This window comes from Pholcus phalangioides, unplaced genomic scaffold, assembly GCF_987345545.1.
Source record: "Pholcus phalangioides strain wild (caught in Gottingen) unplaced genomic scaffold, Ppha-v1.0 ptg000008l_1, whole genome shotgun sequence".
NCBI classification, from domain to species: domain Eukaryota; kingdom Metazoa; phylum Arthropoda; class Arachnida; order Araneae; family Pholcidae; genus Pholcus; species Pholcus phalangioides.
In genome coordinates, this window is record NW_028301601.1 from 28,038,095 (window position 1) to 28,061,473 (window position 23,379).

Genomic DNA, 23,379 nt, shown 5'->3' on the forward strand with positions numbered 1-23,379 from the left:
ATGTCCTTCAGCCAGGCGCCTTGCGATTGTTCGGGAAGACACAAGGGCCCGTAGTGAAGCTGCTGCCTGTGTCTGGATAGTGGCCAATGAGGCAGTTGGCTCTACGCGTGCGTTTCGGATGATCTGACGGTCTTCTCGACGACTGGTCTGTCGAGGGTGTCCTGAACCTGGTCGCCATGTAAATGACGTCTCTTCTGTCCACTGGTCCCAACACCTCCTCACAGTAAAATCAGAACGGCCTAGTTGACGAGCTACTCGCCGAGCTGACCACTCAGCTTCCATCATCCCGATGATTCTTCCCCTATCGAACTCTGACAACTGCTCATATGGTCTTCGACGGCGGCGTAACGGCATGTCTACCTCAGCATTTCCTTTGCAAACGATTAAATACACTCCAGCAAGCTCTGCTTACCTGTTTTATACTCCAAGGAGAACGAAGTTCAACGCCCTCTAGTGGCATTACGCAATGCGCAATCACGCTGCATTTCTAATCATTGGCATATCTGCCCGACATGTACCTTCAGGCCAACTTTCGTTTCGATCCCACAATTACTTCTTAGTGCGCAAATTTTTATGGCAATGAGTGTATATTCTAACTCCGGCTTCATACTTTTCAAAAAGAATTAACCATTCACAAAAATTGAAACCCATTTTTGCATCCACAGATTGTTCCAAATTTAGTTTCTTTCCTCGAACAATAACTGACTGGAACAACCTCCCTTAACATTAAAACAAACATTATTGATTGTGAAACAATTTCCGATTTTCTTTGTGACATCAATCAACTCTGTCGAACTTCATCACCGCATTCCCCTTTTATAGGCCTCGGCCAACCAATATTGAATAAATAAATAAAATATGTATCACTGAGATATCGATATTCAGATTCCTTTGATCGTTAGGGTTACTATAGCTAATCATGATAATTATGATTAGCTATGGCTTATTATAAATGACCATAATTACCACAAAAAATACGCCAACGTGGCAATGAATCGGGAATGTCCTGGAAAACTAGGACATATGGTCACCTTGTGTAGGTGGATCGCCGGTAAATTTCTTCTCAAACGGGGGGTAGGCGGCCAAGATTGAAAAGGTTTGGGAACCACTGCCTATGACTCGTAGCATCCTCCATAAAAAATGCACATTTTGATCTCATTAGTCTGTTTTATACAATATTTTTTTTATACGTGTGTATGCTTTTATTTTGCTTTTATTCCCCCCCCCCCCCCATACAGTATGTTATACAGTAGAATCCCGTTTTAACGAATACCGTTATAGCGAAAATCTCGTTTTATAGCGAACGAACACTTTTCTAATCCCCCAGATAAATTTACATAGGAACAAAGCTAAAACCTGGAATTCCTTTATAACGAAATTTTGTTTTAACGAAATGATTTCTCCGGTCCCCTGAAATTCGTTATAACGGAATTCGACTATATTAGATTTTTTTCTGGCTTATGGGAGTCTTTTCCGTATGTTATAACCACAGTGTATATAATAACAGCAATGAAAATGTATTGAAGTGAATTGGACAGAAATAGGGGATTACGAAACCATGTTATATCCACGAAGTATCTTATATACAGGGTACTTTCACGTGTACTCGAATGTATTTTTATTTTCATGAAATAAATATAGCCAATCAGTTTTTTTTTTTCCAAACTGAGTATGATATATTTTTGAGATCATACAAAAAATAAGGTATGTTTCTTTCTGAAAGAATTCTGCTTCTGTGTACTATTCAGTAACACGCACCAGGGAAAAACCAATATTTCATTCATGAAGTCTATATCGGTACTTGAACCGGTCAGTGAAAAAGCAGATTGATGGTCTTAACCGTGATACAGCATACAGCAGGACCTACACTCAGTTGATTAAATAAACGGAACGCTAGAAATATCAGCTGTATATACGAGTTATTTGTTTGATCACAAATGTTTGCTTTACATAACATCTACTTAAGTGAGTAAAGCCACCATGAAAAAACATAGACATTGACCAAAATAATAAATAACATTACCAGCAAACTCTCTCTTTTTCCCTCTTTCAGAAATTATTGTTGTTTGATTGGTTCCATCCATGAATGAGGTCGGTCATTAATATGAATAGGAGAGAGAGTTAATAAACGTATTATTTTCTTATGATACTCTCTTTCAAGCATTAGAGTGGGGATTGAATGAAGAAAACACGGACGGCTTTACCAATAATAAGCCCGTCACTGATCACTTCTTTATAAGACAATATGGAATGAAAATAGGCTATATCTCAAATGTTTGCGTAAATTAATTACCCAATAATAAATCTTATTTAGAGCGGTCTGCAGCTCTAAGGAATTGTCGAACCGATGCCGGAATTTATTGCATGCGATATTCGAAGATTTTCTGCAACAGAAAATAGTTACAAAATCAATCACCCAAAAGGGATAATTCCATTCCCATGTAATTTGAGTTCATATTTTCGTACTTCTATTCCGTTACTAAATGTTTCTAATAAATTACTTTTAGACGTCCCCCGACGGTACCTAACATGCCCCAGAACTCTGTGGTGACTCAGCTGATCCCAAAAAATGGGCCTCGATCACTACTGATGGTGCTAGTCCTTTTTGAATATTTCTTTTCTCTCTGTCAACACATTTTCTAGTTCAAAGGATGATGTCACTCTCCGCTATCCACATAAGGTTTTTAACAACTGGCTGTTGCGAAGATGAATTTTCGGAAAGAGAGAAAATTCAACTGCCTTTTTGTGGAGAACCGAACCCACGTCCTTTCACTTTCGAAAAATTTATCTTCGCGACAGCCAGTTGTGGCCTGAGTCAGGTCCGCACCCCCGTATCACCGCCCATGCCTACTTCGCTTCAAAAGTAAATATAAATTTCGTTTCCGATTCATTTTATGCCTACCTTGCACATCGTGAGAGTGACAAGCAATTCAACACAAATCATTTAACAAAATACGTTTTAGCAATTTACTGAGATTAAACTCATGAGTCGTACCGTGGAATGCAAAGCGTTTTCATGTCGAGCTAGTTTCTTACATGTTCTGTAAGATTTACATTAGTTGTTTGATTGTAATCAATAACGTTACAATAAAATTCCTTATTATACAGCATATTATTGTATCGGGGTTTAATTAACGTCCCCATCTTAACGGGTTGCCTTTGGGTCTCATTTTCGGTACCTTCTCTTCTCGGAAATTCAGTGCTCTCGGGAAGAAGCTTCTATACTTCCTATAAAGTTCTTTGTCCCCGAGGGGGCTGTGATAGAAGACGAATGCCCTTTTCGGAGTATAGACGATGCGTTGTTCTCGGATCCTGTGCTCAGTACCTGAACCAGACACGGCAACTGGCAGCTGGGACAGATTCGTCACCATCGTCATCATCAGATCGGATATTTTGATGTTTTTCTTTGGCCGTGATATAGGAGGTTCGAAGTCGTTCGGATCGTTCGCGTGCAGGTTCGGTTGGTGAATTCCGAATGACGAGTTCATCAGTGTATACGTAAGAAGCCATATCAGCACGCTGAGCGGCGGGATCAACATCTCTCTTTCTGCAAAAAAAGAAGTTTATACATTTTATGAAGGTTGAAAATATGTTTCCCACTCTTCAAATCTATAAAGAGGTGCATGAGAAAGTCTTTTTCAACATGAAATAACTTGCGAAAGACGAGTGGTACTAGGTACGCAAGTATACAAAATGACCATGTCGGATCAGATGCAAAAAGACACAAAAAAAAAAACAAAAAAACAGCAGCGCATGAAAATAATAATAATCAAGACAAAAATACAAAAATTTATATTTGTATACTGCAATAATTTTAATTAATGAAAGCTGAGACTTACTCTGTTATACCAAAAGAAATTTCGGAGAAAAACTAGCTAAGATAATATCGGCAAATACAATTCCTTATTTTTTCCTACCTTCTGCTGTACTAAATCCAAGGCTATGTAGTATAAGAAATGTTTCATCTCTTTGATGTTACGTTTGCCGCCTTGACTCAGTGGCCGTGGTCTCGAAGTTGATGTCTGACGTCAAGACCCTGCTACTTTTTCTCGCAGACGTACGTCATCAGCTTACAAAACGTACTTTATTGATGAGGATTACATTACATATTAGTTGCTTATATTAACTATTTCAAGTGAGAGATTTCTCATTATATAGTGTTGTTTTAGTGTCATTGGTATGCACGGGTGGTATTTTTACATACTTTTGTGATACTTGTGTGAATCCGAGACAAATAAATATGAGTTTTTGTGTGATTGCAACGTACAGAGGTATACTATAGAGCAATTCTTGGAAAAATTTCTCTTGGATAAAATACTTTATCGTTTGGTGGATTAACAGTGCCGTCGGAGACATGGAGAACGGTTGATGGCTTCGAAAAAGAAGTTTTAACTCTCCCCATAGTGAGCGCAAGACATTCAACCATCAAACAGGTGTTATTAAAGCGCTGAGAGAGAGACTTAGAAAGGAGTTTCCAGATATATGCAAACATTTATTCTCTAGGTTAAGAACTTTCATCAGAATTAACAGTTTGAATATAGGGATAAGAAGTGAAGTGCATTCGGAAAGAAATGCGAAAAGCAAAGAAATAGATAAAATCTAAGAAATTGTTGGCAAATAATTATCGTGTGTCTTTTGGGATATTTCACATCGAATTTTTTTTTATATTTACTTCCCATGTTTTTATGTTGCAGTTGTATTGGTAAAAACGAAGTGAACAGCTGCCATCTAGCTTCCGAATTCAGAAACAAATAACTCAGCAATTTATTTTGCTTGCTGTATTATGAGTGAATTTTAAATTTTGTTGTTGATGTCTACCGTAAAATATGCCAAAAATCAAGTATTTCAAATATAGAATCTCGGCAAATTTTTACTTAAATAATACGAAGGGTAATATTGTTTCGAGTAAAACTTCACATTCAGAAGTTATTTCAGGTTGAAAGGACCTACCTATGCACGCATTGTACAGTGATATGCCTCTTGTTCCGTACATAGGAATATTCCATCTTCAATCAAAGTGGAAGGAAAAAATAGTACTCTGTTTCTCAAACAGATGATCCCCCTCTGACCAGACTGTTGTTTGCTACCACCATGGTGCTCATCGAAGCACTCAAGAACGTTTAATTGCTTGTGCGCAATTTTGTGCTTTCAAGGTTTCCGTTGACTTTCAGACTGATCAATCTCATTCAGGTCGAATCATGATAATGTTATGATCAGTCAAATATGGCGAATTCAACAAAAATGTCTAAAATTGATTTTATGTGTCTGTTTTAAAGTACAATTATTGTAGCATTCAACACTGTTTCAATGACGAAAAGCGAAGTTATTGCTGGTGAAGAAAAACGGAATTCATGTTGCAAGGGGTTGTAGAGTTACCATGACATTGATGTCATGGTATTTTATCATGTGCACAAACTGTTTTTCATGCATTTTTTTATGGAAATTTACAAAACATCAAGATACTTTATTTCAGCAGAGGATAGCACATACAATGAAGAACATTTATAAGAACTTTTGTTTATTTATAAGAACATTTATTGACTTTTTTTGAGGAAAAAAGTAAGTAATAATTTTTTACAATTGTATTTCACGTTCGGAATTTTTATAACATAAGATAATTATTGCAATCAATTGCAAAAATCAAAATGTTTTAACGAATAGACAACACATTATCCATGGTAGAAGGTAAATCGGATTGCACAGGGGGTGAGGAACGGAAAACTATCAAGATTTTTTATTATTTATTATGCTTTCATTAGGATTATTGACTTGGCATCATGAATCTTGAATAAATTTGGCATTATGAATTCCGCTGAGAATATTCCCTCGAACGAAATCCAGAGATAATTGCTCGTATTAATCACATCTCTAACTCTGAAGCGAAAATGTAAAAAAAAAAAGTAAAAATTGAAGAAAAAAAATTTGAATGATTTCAAAAAGTTAAAAACCCTATGAAAATTTATAAAATGAAAAATAAAAAAAATGAAAAAAAAAAAAAATAAAAAAAAAAAAAAAATTAGTAATGCAATGAAATGAGTATTGAGTAAATTTTTAATGCAATTGATAAAAAAGAGACGGCTCAAAACATTCTGATACAGTGTAACCCGCTTATAAAGTCCTTACTTGTTAGTACAATTTATTTCACAGTTGCAATTCCGACTCACGCTTATCGAGATTTCTCGTTCAGAGCATTTTCCCACTTACACCGTTTATTGTAAATGCAGGATCTACCGTAACATTCGTGAGTTCAGCTGTATATTAATGAACCTACATGTAAGTGAAGAATATGAGATGGTTTGTATATCATCAATCACAGTTTGAAGTGGATAGTATCTACCGTATTTTCCTCCATATAATACGTAATTTTGTATATATATGTTACGGAAAATGGAATAAATGCGGTTATTACACATAATAATCAATATTAAGCATAATGGAAAATTAGTTGGATAAATTTTCCTAAATTAATAACTTTTAAAGGCGATTATGCATAGCATTCAAGCGTAGTAAATTCAATAACTACTAAAAAATTATCACTTTTCCCGGCGATTATGCACAATACCCAAGCGTTACGTCGTATGTAAACATGATAAAATCGTACTATATGATATACTATACATAATTCAACATGTATTGTATCATTATACTGGGGAACAATCGTAAAATTTGTTATTATATCGGGGTCCGTCTATAATCATCACTGATACCAGAACCATTGAAAATTTTTGCATATTTACCAAATTCACCTAGGGTATTATGCAAAATCACATAATAAAGGTGATAGATTTCAAGTACTTATCAAATATTTCAACGGCGCTTAGGTATTATGCATATGCGCCGGTAAAACCCATACATTTATAACACTTACCAAAACGATTGATAAGTATGCATAGAAACCAGTTATTATGTATAATAACCGATTTATTATATTTAACGTAGCATATGCAATCCATAGATGCAAATTTCATTTACAAATAATGAAATCCTAATAAATGTAAAAGATCATTAATCAAGTTTTTGCAAATCATTGCTTCCCTCTATACGTTCACTATAAATCGTGAAAGAAAATTCTCGAACTGACTTTTAAAAAATATCCATTTCTATTCCAACTTTTCAGATAATAAGCAATGATACATAATCCATACTAAGAAATCCTGATGCTCTATTAACGTATAAATCGGGGATTATATGCAGGAAAATATTGCATAATGTAATTTAGATGTTGAAGAAAAAGAAGAGAGAAGTGCCACTTACCGTCCGTGACCAGTTGGAAAGTTGTAGTGTTTCGATACAGATGTTTTTCAAGTGTGTTCATCGCTCTAGTAACATCTTCACTTAAATACTACGTCGTCTAACACCATCCACGAACACACAATGAACATATACCAGTAGCGGTAAGACGAAAACTCTTCTTTGTGGTGGTGGATTTTACTAAATGGATTTAACAAAGAACGTGTTTTCTTCTGCCTCATACAACCAGAAGTACGTATTTTGTTTATATACAAAGGGAACCCGAACGAATAATATCTCAGTTTGGGATCAGTGACGTACAGTGACTTTTTGATTCGAGTCACACGCGCCTTGGTTTTAGCAACGGCATCGAATGAAAAATTTACAATTTTTTTTTACGTCTTTGGTATTGGGGTTTTATTTGGAAATGCCAGATTATGCAAATTTTATACATCTTTTTTTTGGGATTCAACGGATTATAGTCCCATTCGTGAAGGGGGAGGAGCATGATTTGCATGCACTTTGCAAAAGAGATTTGTTCTGTAGTCTGTCGTGGTCGGTAGTTGTAAATTTTTAGACACGAGTTTGAAAAGGTGAGATGGATTTATTCAGAGGTAGATTGAAGCTCACTCACTCAATTTCACTAAAAGTGAGAGATAGATAGAGAGGCAGAGGGAGAGAATTATTTGGGTTAAAATCGAGAGCAGGTTTTTACGTGTAAACGTTTGTGATGAGTCAATGATTTTGTTCGTCAATGTGAAACTATCCGTGTGTGCTGAGAAGTCTGAAGGCCTAAACTGTTCTTATGAAAGTTACCCGTAAAAGAATCCCCCCCCCCCCGACTTCCCCTATTATATAAACGATTCTTTGATCTCTGAGGTCTCCCATTATAAATACCTGGGCATTATAATCTCTTCCGATCTCCGCTGGAACCTTCACGTTGATTATATCTTTAATAAATCTTCAAGACCTGAAACAGTCGAAAACTGAAGCACCACTTGTCGATGAATTATGTAACTATTCTAGCAATACATTTTATTCTATTACTATTTTTTCTGTGACATCCAGAACACCTCGTACATTGAATACCCACAATTTTGTAAAAATTTTAAAAATTGTGCGGAAGGTTTTTTGCCCATCATCGACACGCACAGCTCTTTATTCTCTGCAAATCGCTTTTGGGGATTGAAAACAATAGTACACTGGCACATTCATTAAACGACAAGTTCACGTTAGCTCAAAAAATGATATTGACGAAATTTGCAAGTACCAACGGAGTGGAAATTTTTATTTTTGTTGTAAGGATCACCAGCTGCGTACTGGAAAATTTCTCATATAAGACATGAGTGTTTTCTAAAATGATTAGTTTTTTTGGTTGCCTTTACAATGCTTCATAAAGTGGGAATAAAAAGAGAAATAACAAGAAATCCATATTTTAGTCCATGGAAACAAGGGATATGGTTACTATTGATGAGAGATAGTGTGACTATTTCTCTTTATCTTGAAAAGTTTCTCCTGACGATGAGCGTCATCAGATTCCTGGACTTTTCCCGATATAGTGAATTGTGGTTCTTCATTCTTCACGTGATTATCTTCTGAGCTTGAAAACACCAACTTTCCCAAAATTTCTTTCAATTTTTTCGTAACCTGAGAAGAAAAAATCAGAATGATCAGGACTTTCTATTTCAATATCTCATATTCTCATTAGCTGAGTAAACTTTTTGTTCGTTTTCAACAGTTACCCTTGGCTCGAAGATGATTCTAAGAGAAGGAACGGCAATCGCCATGATGCAGTTGCAACACACGAAAGTGCAGCCGAGTGCGAAGTTCTGCGAGAATGATGCAAGCATTCCTGTCATCCATGATATCAAGGTTAGCAGGAGTATCAACAGTGACACCCATCGAGTTTTCATGATGACACTATAGAGAAAAATAGAAATCTGATATAAATATTAAAAATTCAACTGAATTTGAAGATCTGCATAGATTATGCAGGGTCAGTATATTGCCTGGCCCGTGTGCTCATGATGCTGTTAAAATAGGACCATGAGGTCATGAGGACCATCCGTATTTTCAAAGTCCTGTCCGTATCCGTACCTTTATACATGACCGTATTTTTTTTTCTAACAATTAACAATCTTTTCCATCTCATCAGCTGATAACAAATTATAATAATTCGAATAGTTCAAATGTTCTTTTAAAATAACGCGATCCTCACGTATTCCGAAAGATCGGTTTTATCTGACCAGGGAATTTGTTAGCGTTAGGTCTGTATTTAAATTCAAACACAGACCTGCACAGTTAAAGACTAGCTCCCTAACCGTGGGTAATTCGAAATTTTAAATTAAATTAATTTTTTATTACAATTATTTTTTAAAATTAAACTTTAATTAAGTTAATTTTTAATAAAACTAAACTTTTAAATTTAAATTATTCGAATTCAAATATTTAAATTTTTAAATATTGAATTGAATTTAAATCATTAGAATAATTCAATGGAATCCAAATCAGTGTCAGTCAGTTGAATGCAAATGTTAAGATTGTATGACGCAAAGTAAAACAAGCTGTGAGAGTGACTCTGCGTATAACTTGAGTTGGCCATGCACTCCATTTGTCGCCATGAATCAGTCATCTTCTGGTTGACGTGAACTGATTTTGTTAATCATATTTGATTTGATTCGTTATTATATGTGACTTTGGCTATTGCTTGTAATTAAACCTGCTGCTGGATGTCAAGTGGTGACAATTCTCTGGCTGTCTCGCTGTAATTTAAAAAAAATATATATGATCAGACATAAATGTCCGTTTTTTTGTAGAGTAAAAATCTAAACACCTCGAATAATACTGTATATGAATTATGAATGATATATTATGAATAGAACAATTTATCTCACACGGCATGACTTACTTCGCTCTTTTTATGTATTTAGTAGATAAATTTTCTTTCGGTTTTTGTTCCCGTATCACCAAAGGCAGCAAGAGCATGAAATGAATGGACGCGAACAAGACCATGGGAACAACTGATGGCATAAAAGCCGTTCCGGTCATATCGATCCAACAACTGGGGAAAAAAATAAATAAGTAAATGAACTCATAAGAGACATTGCATTGCATGCAAAATTTTTAGATGGCGTTGAATTTCAGTACAGTTCACTAAAACTTCCAACATAGTTACTTGCATTTATGCATGTGTTACGGGCTTTTCTAAAGACGAAATAATGAATGCAGTTTTTGCATGATATCAAAACAAGTCCCAATATGTTTCAAAAATTCAAAAAAAAAAAAAAAAAAATCGTGTAATGCGTGGCAATGCGGATGAAAATAGTCGGTTGAAATTACAAATGTAATGAAATCCAAACTTATCAGCATGAACAAATTTCCGAGAAAAATTTAGAAACGTTACTTGTTCGGTTCGTTCACAAATTGGTTCTTGGCTACCGCAACAAGGACTCCCGTGATAACTGCCGGAATGCCTAAATATAGAACAGAATTGGATATTTTATTGCAATATTTGGTAGGGAAGACCAGGTATCAATAATTCTACATAGAAACGTAGTTTGAGAACTTTCAAAAGATAAAAAACGAAAAAAAACTATGTTTTTTGAGAGATGATATATGAGTGTTACGTTACGGAATTAATGGAATTTTTGATTGGCTATAAATATAGAATCTTTCGAAACGATAGATTGATTTCATATTCGTTTCAAGCATGTCGATATAAACAAATAGAAAGCCAGAACGGACAGAATACTCAGCAAGGTGTCTGACGTCGGGGAAAAAAAATTAAATGAAAACGGGGAAAAATACATTAATAAAAACAAATTCCGTATTTGAACATGATTGTTAGTCGGTCTGTATTTTTATTAATATTATTCTACAAAATGAAATGACTGCCTTGATTACATGTGAATAATCAAAGACGGAAAAAAAATGACAGAAACATAATGGTACCATATTCCCCGCATTAGTCAGTTTACCGTGAAACACGAAGGAAACCGACTTTTTGAATGTTTGGGATGTGGTCCGTTTCCATCATGCCGGGAAAAGCAAGTTTTAATAAAGGTCACAGCATGCATTTAGCCAATCATTTGATCATTTTCGTTGCAGCACGGTCATTTTCTAAACACGAGGGTAAATTAGACCGGGGTCTACAATTTATTGTTGATTCCGAACGGCAGAATTTTTTTTATATTCACCGAGAGGTTGGTGCGCTAACCCCTCGATGTGGGTCTACCTGCGGTACCAACTTTTTTCTGTGGTCATGTCGCCATTTCTATGTAGGAAAATATTTGCGAAGAAAATCATGACTTTGCATTCTCACCCCATCCGTAGAAAAGCAAAGAAACTGGAGTAAAAGTCATAACATCAGGCAGTTGCTTGAAACATCCATTATCCAATAACTGGCCAATTTCCATTGCTTCGAATACCGAGAAGAGAAATGAGGCTTGAAAGAAGAACTGTATCAGTATTGAACATACCTGGCATACTTTGGGATCGGCATCCAAACACATCTATAGAAATATCAGAATAAATCATTGCTGCTCTTGGTATTTTACGAGAGAAAGATGCAAATTATTTTAGTAACTAACGGAAATTGTAATTGTGAGATTATTTCTGTTGATTTTTTCTTTAGTAATTTGTTCTTCATACTCTAATATTAGATAAGTTTGGAAACTGTAAAATGTAATCATCACAAACTTCTCCTTTGATGTAAGCTTGGGTGCTCGACACAGCAATACATGTATAGGCTCCCACTAGGCTTAAGTCAATCGACGTTCGAGCTACACAATCCAGGTACAATAACCTTCAAATTTAAATAATTAAATACCTGTTAGAGATGCATTAAGCTCTATTAAAAAAGAAAATTACTCAACAATGATATTAATATGTTATCAAAATACATATTTTGCTTGCGAGCAAAAACAGGTTGAGGTTTTAGAAAAAAAATCTAAAATATCGTTTGAATCATGTCTCAAATGCTATATTATACACTTAAAATTTTGTGACAACATATCAAAAATCATAGATTATTATTGGAAACCCGCACACGCGGTGGGGGAAAATAAATTCTATATAAATAAGTACCTGGCGTTAATGAAAGCGCATGCACTGAAGAACGAAGCCGCTGCAACAACGTAACAGCTTAACGCTTTAGCGAGGGTCAGCGCACAATACCCCATCTATAAATATGAAAATAAAAAATTAAAGAAAATAGGAAATTCACATTTTTGGGAACGAGTGAGTTCGTGCCATTGATGAAAGGCAATTCCAAATAAAAATGATTGTAATGAAACTTTACCCTTGATGCATCCAGTTCTGAATCTGAAACAAATAAGGGAATGTGAATTTTGAATGAAAAAAAAAAAGAAATTAGAAGAAAATATGTTAATTATAAATATTGACAAATAAATAACAAATACCACAAATTCACGTAAAAACAAAGAAAATGAAGGTTTGATTGAAAACGAAAGTGAAATTCAGCAACTTCAACGACAGATGACGCTACAAACATGACGTTTGTGAGTTAAGTTTCGATTTTCCGTGCGGAAGTAGCTTTGCAAGAGAAACTAACACAAAAGTGTCAGATCTTTGGGATGTTTAAGACGCCATAGAGCAGTGATCAGAAATAGATGAGAAAAAAGTCAAATATAAATTTTTTTTAATATATTCAACATCTATAACAAATAAAAATTTTGAAAATTCATAAGAAATAGATTTGAGAAATTCACATTAAAAAACTGAGAAATTAATAAGTCGATTGAAAACAAAAGTGAAATTCAGAAACTTCGACAACAGCTGGCGCTGCAATAATGACGTCAGTGAGCTGAGTTTGATTTCCCGTGAAGCATAGCAAGGTACACTGATACAAGGGTGACAGATCGTTTGTTTTCTGAGCCACATAAGAAGAGTTTCGGGGTGGAGGGGAGCGGTGGTTCAAAGCTTAAAAATTATTGCTGATAATGAGAACTCCTTAATCTCAAAATTTATATTTCAAGTCGAGTAAAACAAGCCGAATAATTCTCAATGCTGTAATAGTAAATATACTTGAAATGTTCTTTGAATTGTTTATTGAAATTTTAACGAATTATTGATTGATACAGTTCAGATATACTCATTGGGTCGCATGCAGACAGCGAGTCTTGAGTAGGACAACCATGCATATAAGTGTAATAGAAATTTTTATTCTTTTCCATGCTATAATTGATTTGATCATTTTGTCGCAGCACGGTAATTTTCTGCACACGAGGTATAATTAGACCGGGACCTACAATTTATTTCCGAACGACAGCGTTTTCTTACACTCGCCGAGAGGTTAGTGTGCAAACCTCTCAATGTGGGACTCCCTGCGGTAGCCATCTTTTTTTGTGGTCATGTCCCATGCTATCGGAGTTCGCCATTGAATGTGAAACATATGTCCCACCCACGAGTCCCCAGACATGGCTCGGATAGAAATATTAAAGATGTTTTTGATAATAATTAAGTTGATTTGAAGTGTCTGTTGTTTGGTTTTAACATTAAAGCTTGGACTATGAATAATTTCACGAAATTTGGTCTAGTAGGCATATTGGTCTAATTTGGTCTGGTAGGCCAACAAAGAGAAAAAATCACAACGGCTGCCCGCGAAATACAGTCCACGCAGCTTAATGTGTTCGCATCGAAACACGGGGTTTCTGATAACAATAACCAAATTATAACTTCATCTGAAGAAAATCCAGTTTGCAAGTACGGCGACTATATACCCCGTTTGGTCAAACGAGACGTATGGTAAACAAATATTGGTAAAGTGGGACAATTCTGTTTTTCTTTTGTACATTATTGGTTGCAAAATGTTCAATCATTCCATTTTGTTTTCCAAAACGGTACTTCTTTTCCTGTAAGCTAAAATCCTACTTTTTTCTTTATTAAGTTATTGTGGGGCGTTAGAATGGAACTACAATGTATATCAAAAAGCCCACTACTTTTTTAAATGTATAATACGTTTCATTGATCCTTTGAGAATGTCTCTCGCAAAGAGAAATTTGAATGTAGTGAACTAAAAGGAACGAGAACTGAAAGTAAGGGCATTCTTTTGTCGTACATTTGCTATCACTATAGGAAGGCCATTGCAAAATCAGCTCCATTCCTATAGGATCCAGCGAATACTACGGACTGATTGCAACATTGAGCAGGGCAGGCATCTTCAACCCGTTGCTCGCGAACACCGTGGTGCTCCCTGGAGTACCTAGACTGCTGGATGCTCTTGACCGATTTCGTGCTCGTGAGCACTTGATAAACGTCCCAATTAAACACATTGGAGGGACTGCATTCGGTTGATTGAAATCGTCATTTCATGCTTCCGTATGTTGAACTTGACGTAAGGGGTGTTTTCCTTTTTATGATGGGTACAGGCAGTGCTCGCGACTGGAAAAAGGTTGAAGACCTCTGAAGTAGGGAAATGTTTGTCAATAAGGGAAGGAGGGAGAGATTATATGCCTTCTAGCCTTTTACATAGACTTGCAGCCTCATAACGGCAACTTACAAGTGAAAAAAAAAAATTGGTTAAATCCTAGCTTCAGAATGCCCGGAAAAAGCTTTCAATGAAAAAAATATAAAATTATCCGAATTCTCGATAACTATAAACGAATTTTTCCCCATGCTATGGTATGGGTCTGTATAATTTTTTGTGGAAAAACTGAAAAAAATATAGGCGTCCCTCGCTTTACGCGTTTATTGGTTTCGCAAAATAGTCGCATCAGACGAAATCACGTAAAGTGATTTGAATTTAACATGAGGAAGATAGGGATGTTGGTTTTTTCCAGAAGTATTTAAAAAATTGATCTCAACAGCAAAGAAACTTTTAATGGATGAAACTTTTGAATAAATCCCGTGAATTTTTAGGCTATTCGAATGAATTAAATCAATACTTTTTCCGTCCTTACTACTTCTGATTGATTCTAGTGAGTGTAGATGTTTTTTCCTGAAGAGCCTGGTATGATAAACTGATAACTCTTTTTAATGCAACGGTCGAGATTCGTCCGATAAGCAACATTTTTTGTCTTTTTATAAATTAAAATCCGCATGTTTCTTGCAAATATGAAAATTCTACTTTCCCTGGAATCACTTTTTTCAATTAAATTTCTCATGGCATTGTCAACGTATTACCAAACGTTGTTCAATAGTGAGATCTGGTGAGTTGTATCTTAGAATTTCTCTCATATTTGTCTCAGCTACATCATCAAGTCCAATGTATTCGTCATCAAGGATTTAACCATGTTATATATGTATTTTCAATTTCTAAGCCAATTTCCAAGATTAAAGTTAAACTACAAGCCGAATTTCGCAGGTTGGAATTCCTAAAATCAACTTTTAAAAATCGCATTATAGCGAAATCGCGAAAAGCGAGGGATACCTGCAAACGAATGCTAACATTATCCATGGTTCTATTAAACGGCGTACTTTGTACCAAATTTTTTTCCAAACCGAATGGTGATAATGTTTTGCGTGACTCCTAATCACAGTTCGATGGAAAGAATGCTGTTTTTCATTACCTGTCTGCTTGGTAGTCACCAGTACCGATGCACTCACTGGCATTGCTTTCCTGTTAAGGGCAGGTGCGACAGTGACCTTGTAAAGAGTAGCTGGACGCAAGTCCCGGATTTCAGCTTCAGTTTCGGCCGTGATAAGTCTGTTTTCTTGCATGAGTTGACTCTCTGGGTCATTGACGTCGTCCCATACCACCGCGTAGGCCATCTCGTCCCATCCGATGAGTTGTCTTTGCACCCACGATAAACGGATAGTCGATGCAGTCAGTCTCTCGACTTTTAAATTTTCGATTTTCCCATACTCGGGATCTGAATATTATTGCAATGAGAGAAGGAAATAGAAAATTAGCATTTAAAAACAAAAATTGCATTTTTAATTATTAGTATCATTGAATATTGGTGACAAATCTTATAGTACAAGTATCTATTAAGTAGTACCCCATTCAAGTGGATTTTTTCCAAGACGGAAATTGAACGTTGAAGGACCGGACCCACCCCACTTCACATCTCGGAGAGGTATCGAAATATTCTCGAAGGATGGGTGTATCAGGAATTTTATTAATTTGTTTTTCCTTTAAGATGGACAAAAAGTTATATTCGATAGTGTAACGCGATTAAGAAAAACATTATGAAAGAAAGTCAAGGTGCACATTTTTCATCAGAAAAAATCAGCGTAAGCAGAAGCTGATTCAGACGTTAATCCAGCTTCTTGAGATGATACTGTAAATAAGGACTTTGGTTTGTCTGCTGCATTTACCCACTGAATTGGCTGTATTACCTCGGACTCATAGACTTCGCATGCACAAATGTGTGTGATTGCTTTTCCGCATTGTTGAAATATTTTTTTTACTTCGAGGAGATAAGCCCTGAACTTTCAGGGTTTTTTAAGATGACTTCCAAAAGAAAGTGCCTCCGGGAAAAGTATTACTTATTACATAAAATTTAGCATTAAAATTCTAGAAGAAATTGTACATGTAGATGAATGTACTTTGTATCAGCTCGGTTGAAAAAAAGTTGACGAAGTGAATTATTTCTCCGCAAAAAAATGTAAAATTTGAAAGAAAATATGGATTTACTGACATTTACGTTTTTAATGAATTTTCAGAGCATCAAAAATGCAGCGTTCTTGTAAATTCCAAAAACATGAATGCTCGGGTTTGAAAGGGATATTGCTGGTATTGGGTTGGAGGCACGAAAAAGTTAGGAGGTTCTAAGATCACCTATGTTTAGAGGCGTACTCAGGAAGGAGCATAGGGGTGCATGACCCCAAGACGACACAAAAAAGTATTTTTGCAAAAATTAAAATCAAAATAAAAACCTGTATATGCTGTTTTGATAAATTTATTTTAATTTAAAATGCTTTTTGAAGGTTAGTAACTGAAAATTTCTCCAGTAGAAAATACACGAGCTCTATCAGAATTGGGTTCTGCGTACTTTTCTGAATACGATCTGATCTGTCACCATATGACTTTCTTTTTTGAATCAATGGACTTGGATGTTATGAATAAAATTGTGAAAGATTCGTAAAGATGGGGGATCTGTCTTTTGTGTGTGTGTGTGTGTGTGTGTGTGTGTGTGCAAAAAATTATACCGCGTAATAGTTGGTGAGGAATATGTCAATGAATATACATTGCCTTCCCAAGTATTTCACGGACTGTACCCGACGGAATTGGATGAGTGTCTGAACATCTACGGTGACTTCTAGCAACCGTAAGTGCATTCTGGCTTCCTTATGGATTACTCTGTTCTGTTTTTCTACACCAATAAGAAAACTTTTCATCCGACCGTAGTCAGAAATCCAGTCCTTAACAAATTCAGTATAACAGAACTCGTGGTTTGAACGTGATCTAACCAAGCTTTTCCGTCATCAGTTTGGCCGGGACGAAGGCAAAAAGCATGCTAGAAAACTTTGATGTACTGATTTGTTCAAATGAAATTCGTCCGAGTGCATGAACGAAAAGGTGCATCTGGTAGCATGGAATAACTAAACAGAGCAATCTAAAAGGAAGCGACTATGCACTTTTCAAAACGTAAACCTCTATATGAGCTGAGATGAGCATTAAAATCAATATTTTAATAAAACCAATTCAATTTGAATAATGCACGTGCAAAAAATCAATCGAGTTCACAGAATAATCCTGCAATATTAATTCGCTTCGAATCACCTGCACAATAACAACTTACTTTCGTATTGTTTCAATCATAACAAGATATTTCATTGATAGAACTTTAATTGCATTCAGTAAGTGATTCAGTAATTATATTCTGTAAGAATATACATGCAAATTATACTCAGACGTATTATTTCTTTTGCTATTACACTTTGGAGAAATAGCTTTTGAAATGAACGTATAGGGTATTGATCAATAGTTAATTGAATATTATTCTCTGAAGGGTGGAGCTTTAATTATACTCGAAACCCAAACCCGATTGTGATTACTGAGAGAAACAATACAAAAATATTATTTTAATTAATATCAGCGAGATATACACGAGTATAATAGGTCATAACACACGCTCCCATCCGAATAACATATCAAAACATGTATTTTTCGGGACGTTTGAATTGATGCAGCTAATATCAGTTATGCAGCTATCAATTTGTTTCAATTCCAAATTATATTATTTTCCGTCTCAGTTTCCGAAGAGGATATTTTTTGGGTGTGAATGTGCTGTCACTGGAAGTTTTTATGACATATTACGTGCGTGGGAACATCTCATTTCTCGCTCGCATTTAGTATTAATGTAAATTAATATTAAGCCAGAGAGAGAGAGTCCATTGTTTTCCCCAATTTATATAGATATTTATTTATTTATTTATTCATTAGCCTCATGTTGTGCATTTTACATGTACGTAATTTATTTCATATAATACAATACACGTGTTTAAATTAAAAATGTAATTACTTGGGATGTCAGTGATGCAGATGAAGTTATTGACTTCCTCGCAGCATCCACACGACAGCTGGATTTCTTTTACTCTGTCGAAGTTGCACACGCAACAGTTGGTTTCGTCGACATTTGTCTTTGGTGATCCGACGTTACAGGTATCACGAATATTTTCTATACATTTAAAAGACTCGAATTACATTGTTAACTACTTTAAAAGTGCAATAAGTTTTAAATATATATTGATGAGAGCAGAAAAACTGGTACGTCATCCAAACAACATATTGGTTGCATTCGGCAAATATATAACATGTATAACAAATATATACATGTCATAAATATATAATAATCATCTCTGCAGAATCTAAAACATACGTACTGTATATTAAAAAGACTTGGAACAGAACGTTGGTGATCCCGAGTTTTGTACCAATATACAGGGTGAATAGGAAAGCCTCCTTATCCTGGAAAAACTCACGAACCGTCGATACTAGAAGCGTACTTCTAATTTAAAAAAAAAAAGGAATCCAAATAACGTGCAGACCTCAGATACGTCACTCATATTGCAAGAGGTTGTATAGTTATCATAATTAAAATATTAACTTTTTATTTGGTCACCCTGTCCTAAAAAACCAAATTAGAGAGAAAGTGGTTGCCTTAACTCTTTTGAGCCAAAAAAAAGGGGTTTCCTTACGTACACCACTGGTTCTGTAAATGCAATTGATGACTGCGTCTCACGGGTTTCACTAATTTTAAAGACAAAACCTATTGGTGATTTGGGGTCGCTGCTGAAAAAGGTTAAGAACCCCTGTCCTGGAATATGGTACTGTTTCATGGGCTCCATGAAGGTAAAAGAATTTAATAAGCACTATGATACATTGATTATCGATTTCTTTTTTTTTTTTGAAGAATCATAAAAACATCAATTTCTAAAAAACCGTTAGCATAACAAGAATAAATACATCCAGACGAATGAGAAATTCCAAGTTTTAAGTGCAATATTTGTGTATGCAATATTTCAATTCAAATATTACTGAAAGTGTACAACACAAAATGAGCTTATTCGTTCGTTTATGTTTTTGTTGGGCTTATGAGAGACAGGGCAACAACTATTCAACTGGGCTTTTCAGGACAGGGTGACAAAATAAAAAGCTATTTTATTTTAATTTTAACAACTGTACAACCCCTTGCAATATGAATGACGTATCTGAAGTCTACGCGTTGTTTGGACACTTTTTCTAACTACGAGACGTATGCTCCTAGGATAAACGATTCGCGCGTTAGCCCAGGATAAAGGGACTTTCCTAATGCATCCTGTATACCGAAGTTTTGCACATTTTTTACACAGTACCTTGCATAGTTATTTTCTGTGAATATTTCGAGCTTACCGAAATTGGGTTTTTTTCAAGACCCTTCATTCGACCACTTCGAGAGGAATCAAAAGGAAAGATGATAAAGTTGGTGAAATTTCTTGAACAACAGCCGGAGAAGATACACATCCGATCAAACATTTGATTGCACTTTTTGCGATATGATTTTATAGAACTTTCGATATAACTATTCATTATTGATGCCAGTTCCACACACTTTGACTTTCACTTGATTGATTTTATTCTTCGATTTGCATAGTTTAATTACGATGCACTAATGTAATCTTTCACGTACTAATAAATTCTGGTTTTACCGGAGATGTCTGGGTCCCCCGGGGACCGAAGTTCTTATGTTGGTTCGTATAACTCAAAAATAAATTTCGATTGATTTTAATACATCGTCTGTGTGTGATATTCAACAGAAAGTAACACTTGGAATATACGTAGTATTTTCCGATTCTTTTATAAATATACTATTATATTTGTCGATAATTAAACTGCGTATAGGATAGCCGACAGAACGTAGTGAGTAGTAAACGCTTGTCTTTTATATTAAAATAAATTAAATGTCATTGATTTACTCATAACTTCTTGACTGATTTTGTACAGTAATGCTAGTGCAAAAATTTATGCATAGAAAAATTTATGGAGTTTTACAACTCAAAAAAATCCACTTGTGAGTTTCATATGAAATCCTAAATAAATTTACAACATTTGAAAAAAAAAAAAAGAAAAAAAAAATTATGGAGTGGTCCTATACGAATGTGGAATTATAAATACGAATGGACATTATTCATTGTTTTAAGATATATTTTGAATTTCTACATATTTTGCGCATGAACTTACCTTTGGTTATGGTATAATCGGTCATGCCAGTGAGGTTGACCCAGATATTGGCCGAAAAGGACTTCGTACGATGCTCGCAATAGATATCGAGGTAATACTTCTCTATAGGTTGGAAGATGCGGCCACCTGGGCCACATGACTCACCGGCCTTGGTCCAGATTTCTTTCTCTTTGTGTTTCCAGATACAGTAACCTCCACTCCCTGTTCTTCCTTCGGGACAATCGGAAGCTGTTTCGAAGCAGAAAAATCTTGCTTGAGTTTATACAACTGATTTGATCGTTAAGAATTTTGTATAAAAAGTTCGCGTAATAATTATGAATTATGGCTTAACCCCTTAAATGCATAGGGGCCACACATACACTTCGAACAAACATTCCGCCATGTACCGATTTATTAGAAATTCATGCTACTTGACCGAACTTGCACCTTGTACACATTCCTCTGTGGGATTTCTAACGAATAGGTACATGTCGGAATGTGTGGTATGGGTGTATGTGCGGCCCATAACATATTTACGTTATCAGAATTGCGACTTAGGTGTTGCTGAGTTCGGGACTGCTTCAAAAGTGTTTGATGCAACAACTCCATTTAGCTGCTCCGGATGGCATTTACGTGATTTTGGATTGTTATCGTATGCCTGAATAGTCCTTGCATTTTGGTGATATTTTTTTGCCTTTTCATTTGGCGATATCGAAGAAAAAAACCCCAGTCCCATGGGTTTGAAATATCAACTTGTTGATTTTCGGTCGCGGCTGAAAAACGTTAACTCCTGCTGTAACTTAATCAGAAAAAGTAACTTACAAAGATAAGAATCTGATTTCGAGTGGCTAATCGGCTGACCGTCGTCACCAATCCAAGTCATCTTGAAATTGTAAGCCTTCTGATATTTCAGACCTCCCAGTGTAACATTCTCAGCCGGACCAGTCCGTTCCATGACCTTTTCCATCTCCAACGTGAACACTTCCACTGTCACAGTCTCCGACCCACGGTTTTCGGCCATGAGTAGAGGGCTCTTCACTTTCACAAATCCATTGGGATGTACCAATACGACTACTGGCTTGGGTTTCTTTGCTCCTGCAAAGTGCGACGACAGTGATAAGGCGTTAGAAATATGATACAGGGTGCATACGTAACAGCACGCTCTGCAAATTACTGTCAATTGATGCTCAAGCAGTGTTTCCCAAAGTGGGCAATATCGCCCCCCCCTGGAGGGCGTTGGAATGGTCCAGGAAGGCGATATAAGCTATGGATTTGACATAGGACCTATGGGTTCGCTTGACTTGGGGGCGATGAGAGAAAACAATTTCTGAAAAAGGGGGCGATGGAAGGAAAAGTTTGGGAAATTATGTGCTTGAGGCATACATCCAATTAAAAAGAATATCCGAATAACGTGTAGACCTCAGATAATATCGCAAGGGGTTGCGTAATTATTACAATTAAAAAAAAACTTTTTAGACGGATACGCTGTGCTCAAAACCCAATTAGAAAGTTTTTGCCCGTTTCTTTTGAGGCCAACAAAAAAAAATTCCACGTTCCCAATTGCATTTTGATATATTTTGAGATATTTGAATTCCAAAAACAGCATAAATGAGGGAAAAAAAGCGTTTCATGCTGTTTTGCCACCCCTCAATTTTCTCATTTTTGAATTCAAATATTTCAGTGAATATTGCACTTAGAAACGCGTAATTCCTTTTGTAGCCCCTCACGAGAGACAGGGGGAAAAATCTTCATGATTCGGTTTTGTGCACAGGGTGTCCAAATAAAAAGGTCATTTTTTTTATTTTAATAACTATACAACCCCTTCTAATATAAATGACTGTTCTGAGGTGTATATAAACGTTATTTAGATACTACTTCTAATTGGAAGTTTGCCTCAACGATCAACGGTTCGCCAGTAATTTTCGGTGCGTGCTGTTCGCTTTGTGCCCTGTATATGTTACGGTAAATTTAACGAATCGGTTATTATAGATACGTACATCGCCATTCCTCTGATGAATGAAAGTTTGATTAATATATTCACTTTTACCGGCGATTATGCATAACATACAGGTGTCGTTGGTAAATTTCATAAATGCTAAAAAATTAACACTTTTTTATCGATGATTATACATTATACCTAAGCGTACCTGGTGAATTTGATAAATAGTAAAAAACATGATAGTTTTACCGGTTATTGTGCATACATTCCCCGTTACCCTCTAGGCTGATTAGTGAATTAGAAAAAAAAATTCCTGTCATATGAGATTTTATTATACCAGGGTATAATCGTGAAATTTATTATATAGGAGGCCGTATAAATCAAGGTCCGATTATAGAATTCGTTAAATAGGAGTTTCTTCTATTAGGGCGTGATTACATATCCACAAAAACTTGTAAAAATTCGTTAAATCGAAATATTTGTTAAATGAGTGTCCGTTATATCGGGGTAATAGTTAAATAGGAGTTAAATATAAGAGTCGTCTCGTGGATGGTCAGAAAAAATTCATTGAATTAGAGATTATAACCGGTTCAGACTCTGGCTC

General features: G+C 35.6%; 2 protein-coding genes across 2 annotated transcripts; both read right to left on the minus strand.

The window, feature by feature from the left end:
* Positions 1–3,051: 3,051 nt before the first annotated feature.
* LOC149084150 (uncharacterized) lies at positions 3,052–7,363 on the minus strand. Its single transcript, XM_089235452.1, has 2 exons — positions 7,255–7,363; positions 3,052–3,547 (listed from the first exon to the last, which is right to left on the minus strand). Exons 1-2 carry the CDS (start codon positions 7,313–7,315, stop codon positions 3,132–3,134), a joined length of 477 nt encoding a protein of 158 aa, XP_089091578.1. The 5' UTR covers positions 7,316–7,363; the 3' UTR covers positions 3,052–3,131.
* Positions 7,364–8,492: 1,129 nt separating this feature from the next.
* Positions 8,493–21,925, minus strand: LOC149084151 (uncharacterized). Its single transcript, XM_089235270.1, has 12 exons — positions 21,659–21,925; positions 20,858–21,085; positions 18,660–18,815; positions 15,759–16,061; positions 12,530–12,552; positions 12,316–12,410; positions 11,929–12,034; positions 11,552–11,741; positions 10,634–10,703; positions 10,139–10,291; positions 8,973–9,150; positions 8,493–8,877 (listed from the first exon to the last, which is right to left on the minus strand). Exons 1-12 carry the CDS (start codon positions 21,855–21,857, stop codon positions 8,695–8,697), a joined length of 1,884 nt encoding a protein of 627 aa, XP_089091396.1. The 5' UTR covers positions 21,858–21,925; the 3' UTR covers positions 8,493–8,694.
* Positions 21,926–23,379: the final 1,454 nt, after the last annotated feature.

Bases quoted from the DNA above. Each gene is read 5' to 3' on its own strand.
- LOC149084150 (XM_089235452.1), bottom strand. From the start codon at position 7,315: ATGAACACACTTGAAAAACATCTGTATCGAAACACTACAACTTTCCAA. The intron at 3,548-7,254 runs GTAAGTGGCACT...CTTTTTTTGCAG, and splicing joins TTTCCAACTGGTCACGGACG to AAAGAGAGATGTTGATCCCG.
- LOC149084151 (XM_089235270.1), bottom strand. From the start codon at position 21,857: ATGGCCGAAAACCGTGGGTCGGAGACTGTGACAGTGGAAGTGTTCACG. The intron at 21,086-21,658 runs GTAAGTTACTTT...GCTTCGAAACAG, and splicing joins GAAATCAGATTCTTATCTTT to CTTCCGATTGTCCCGAAGGA. The intron at 18,816-20,857 runs GTAAGTTCATGC...TTAAATGTATAG, and splicing joins CGATTATACCATAACCAAAG to AAAATATTCGTGATACCTGT.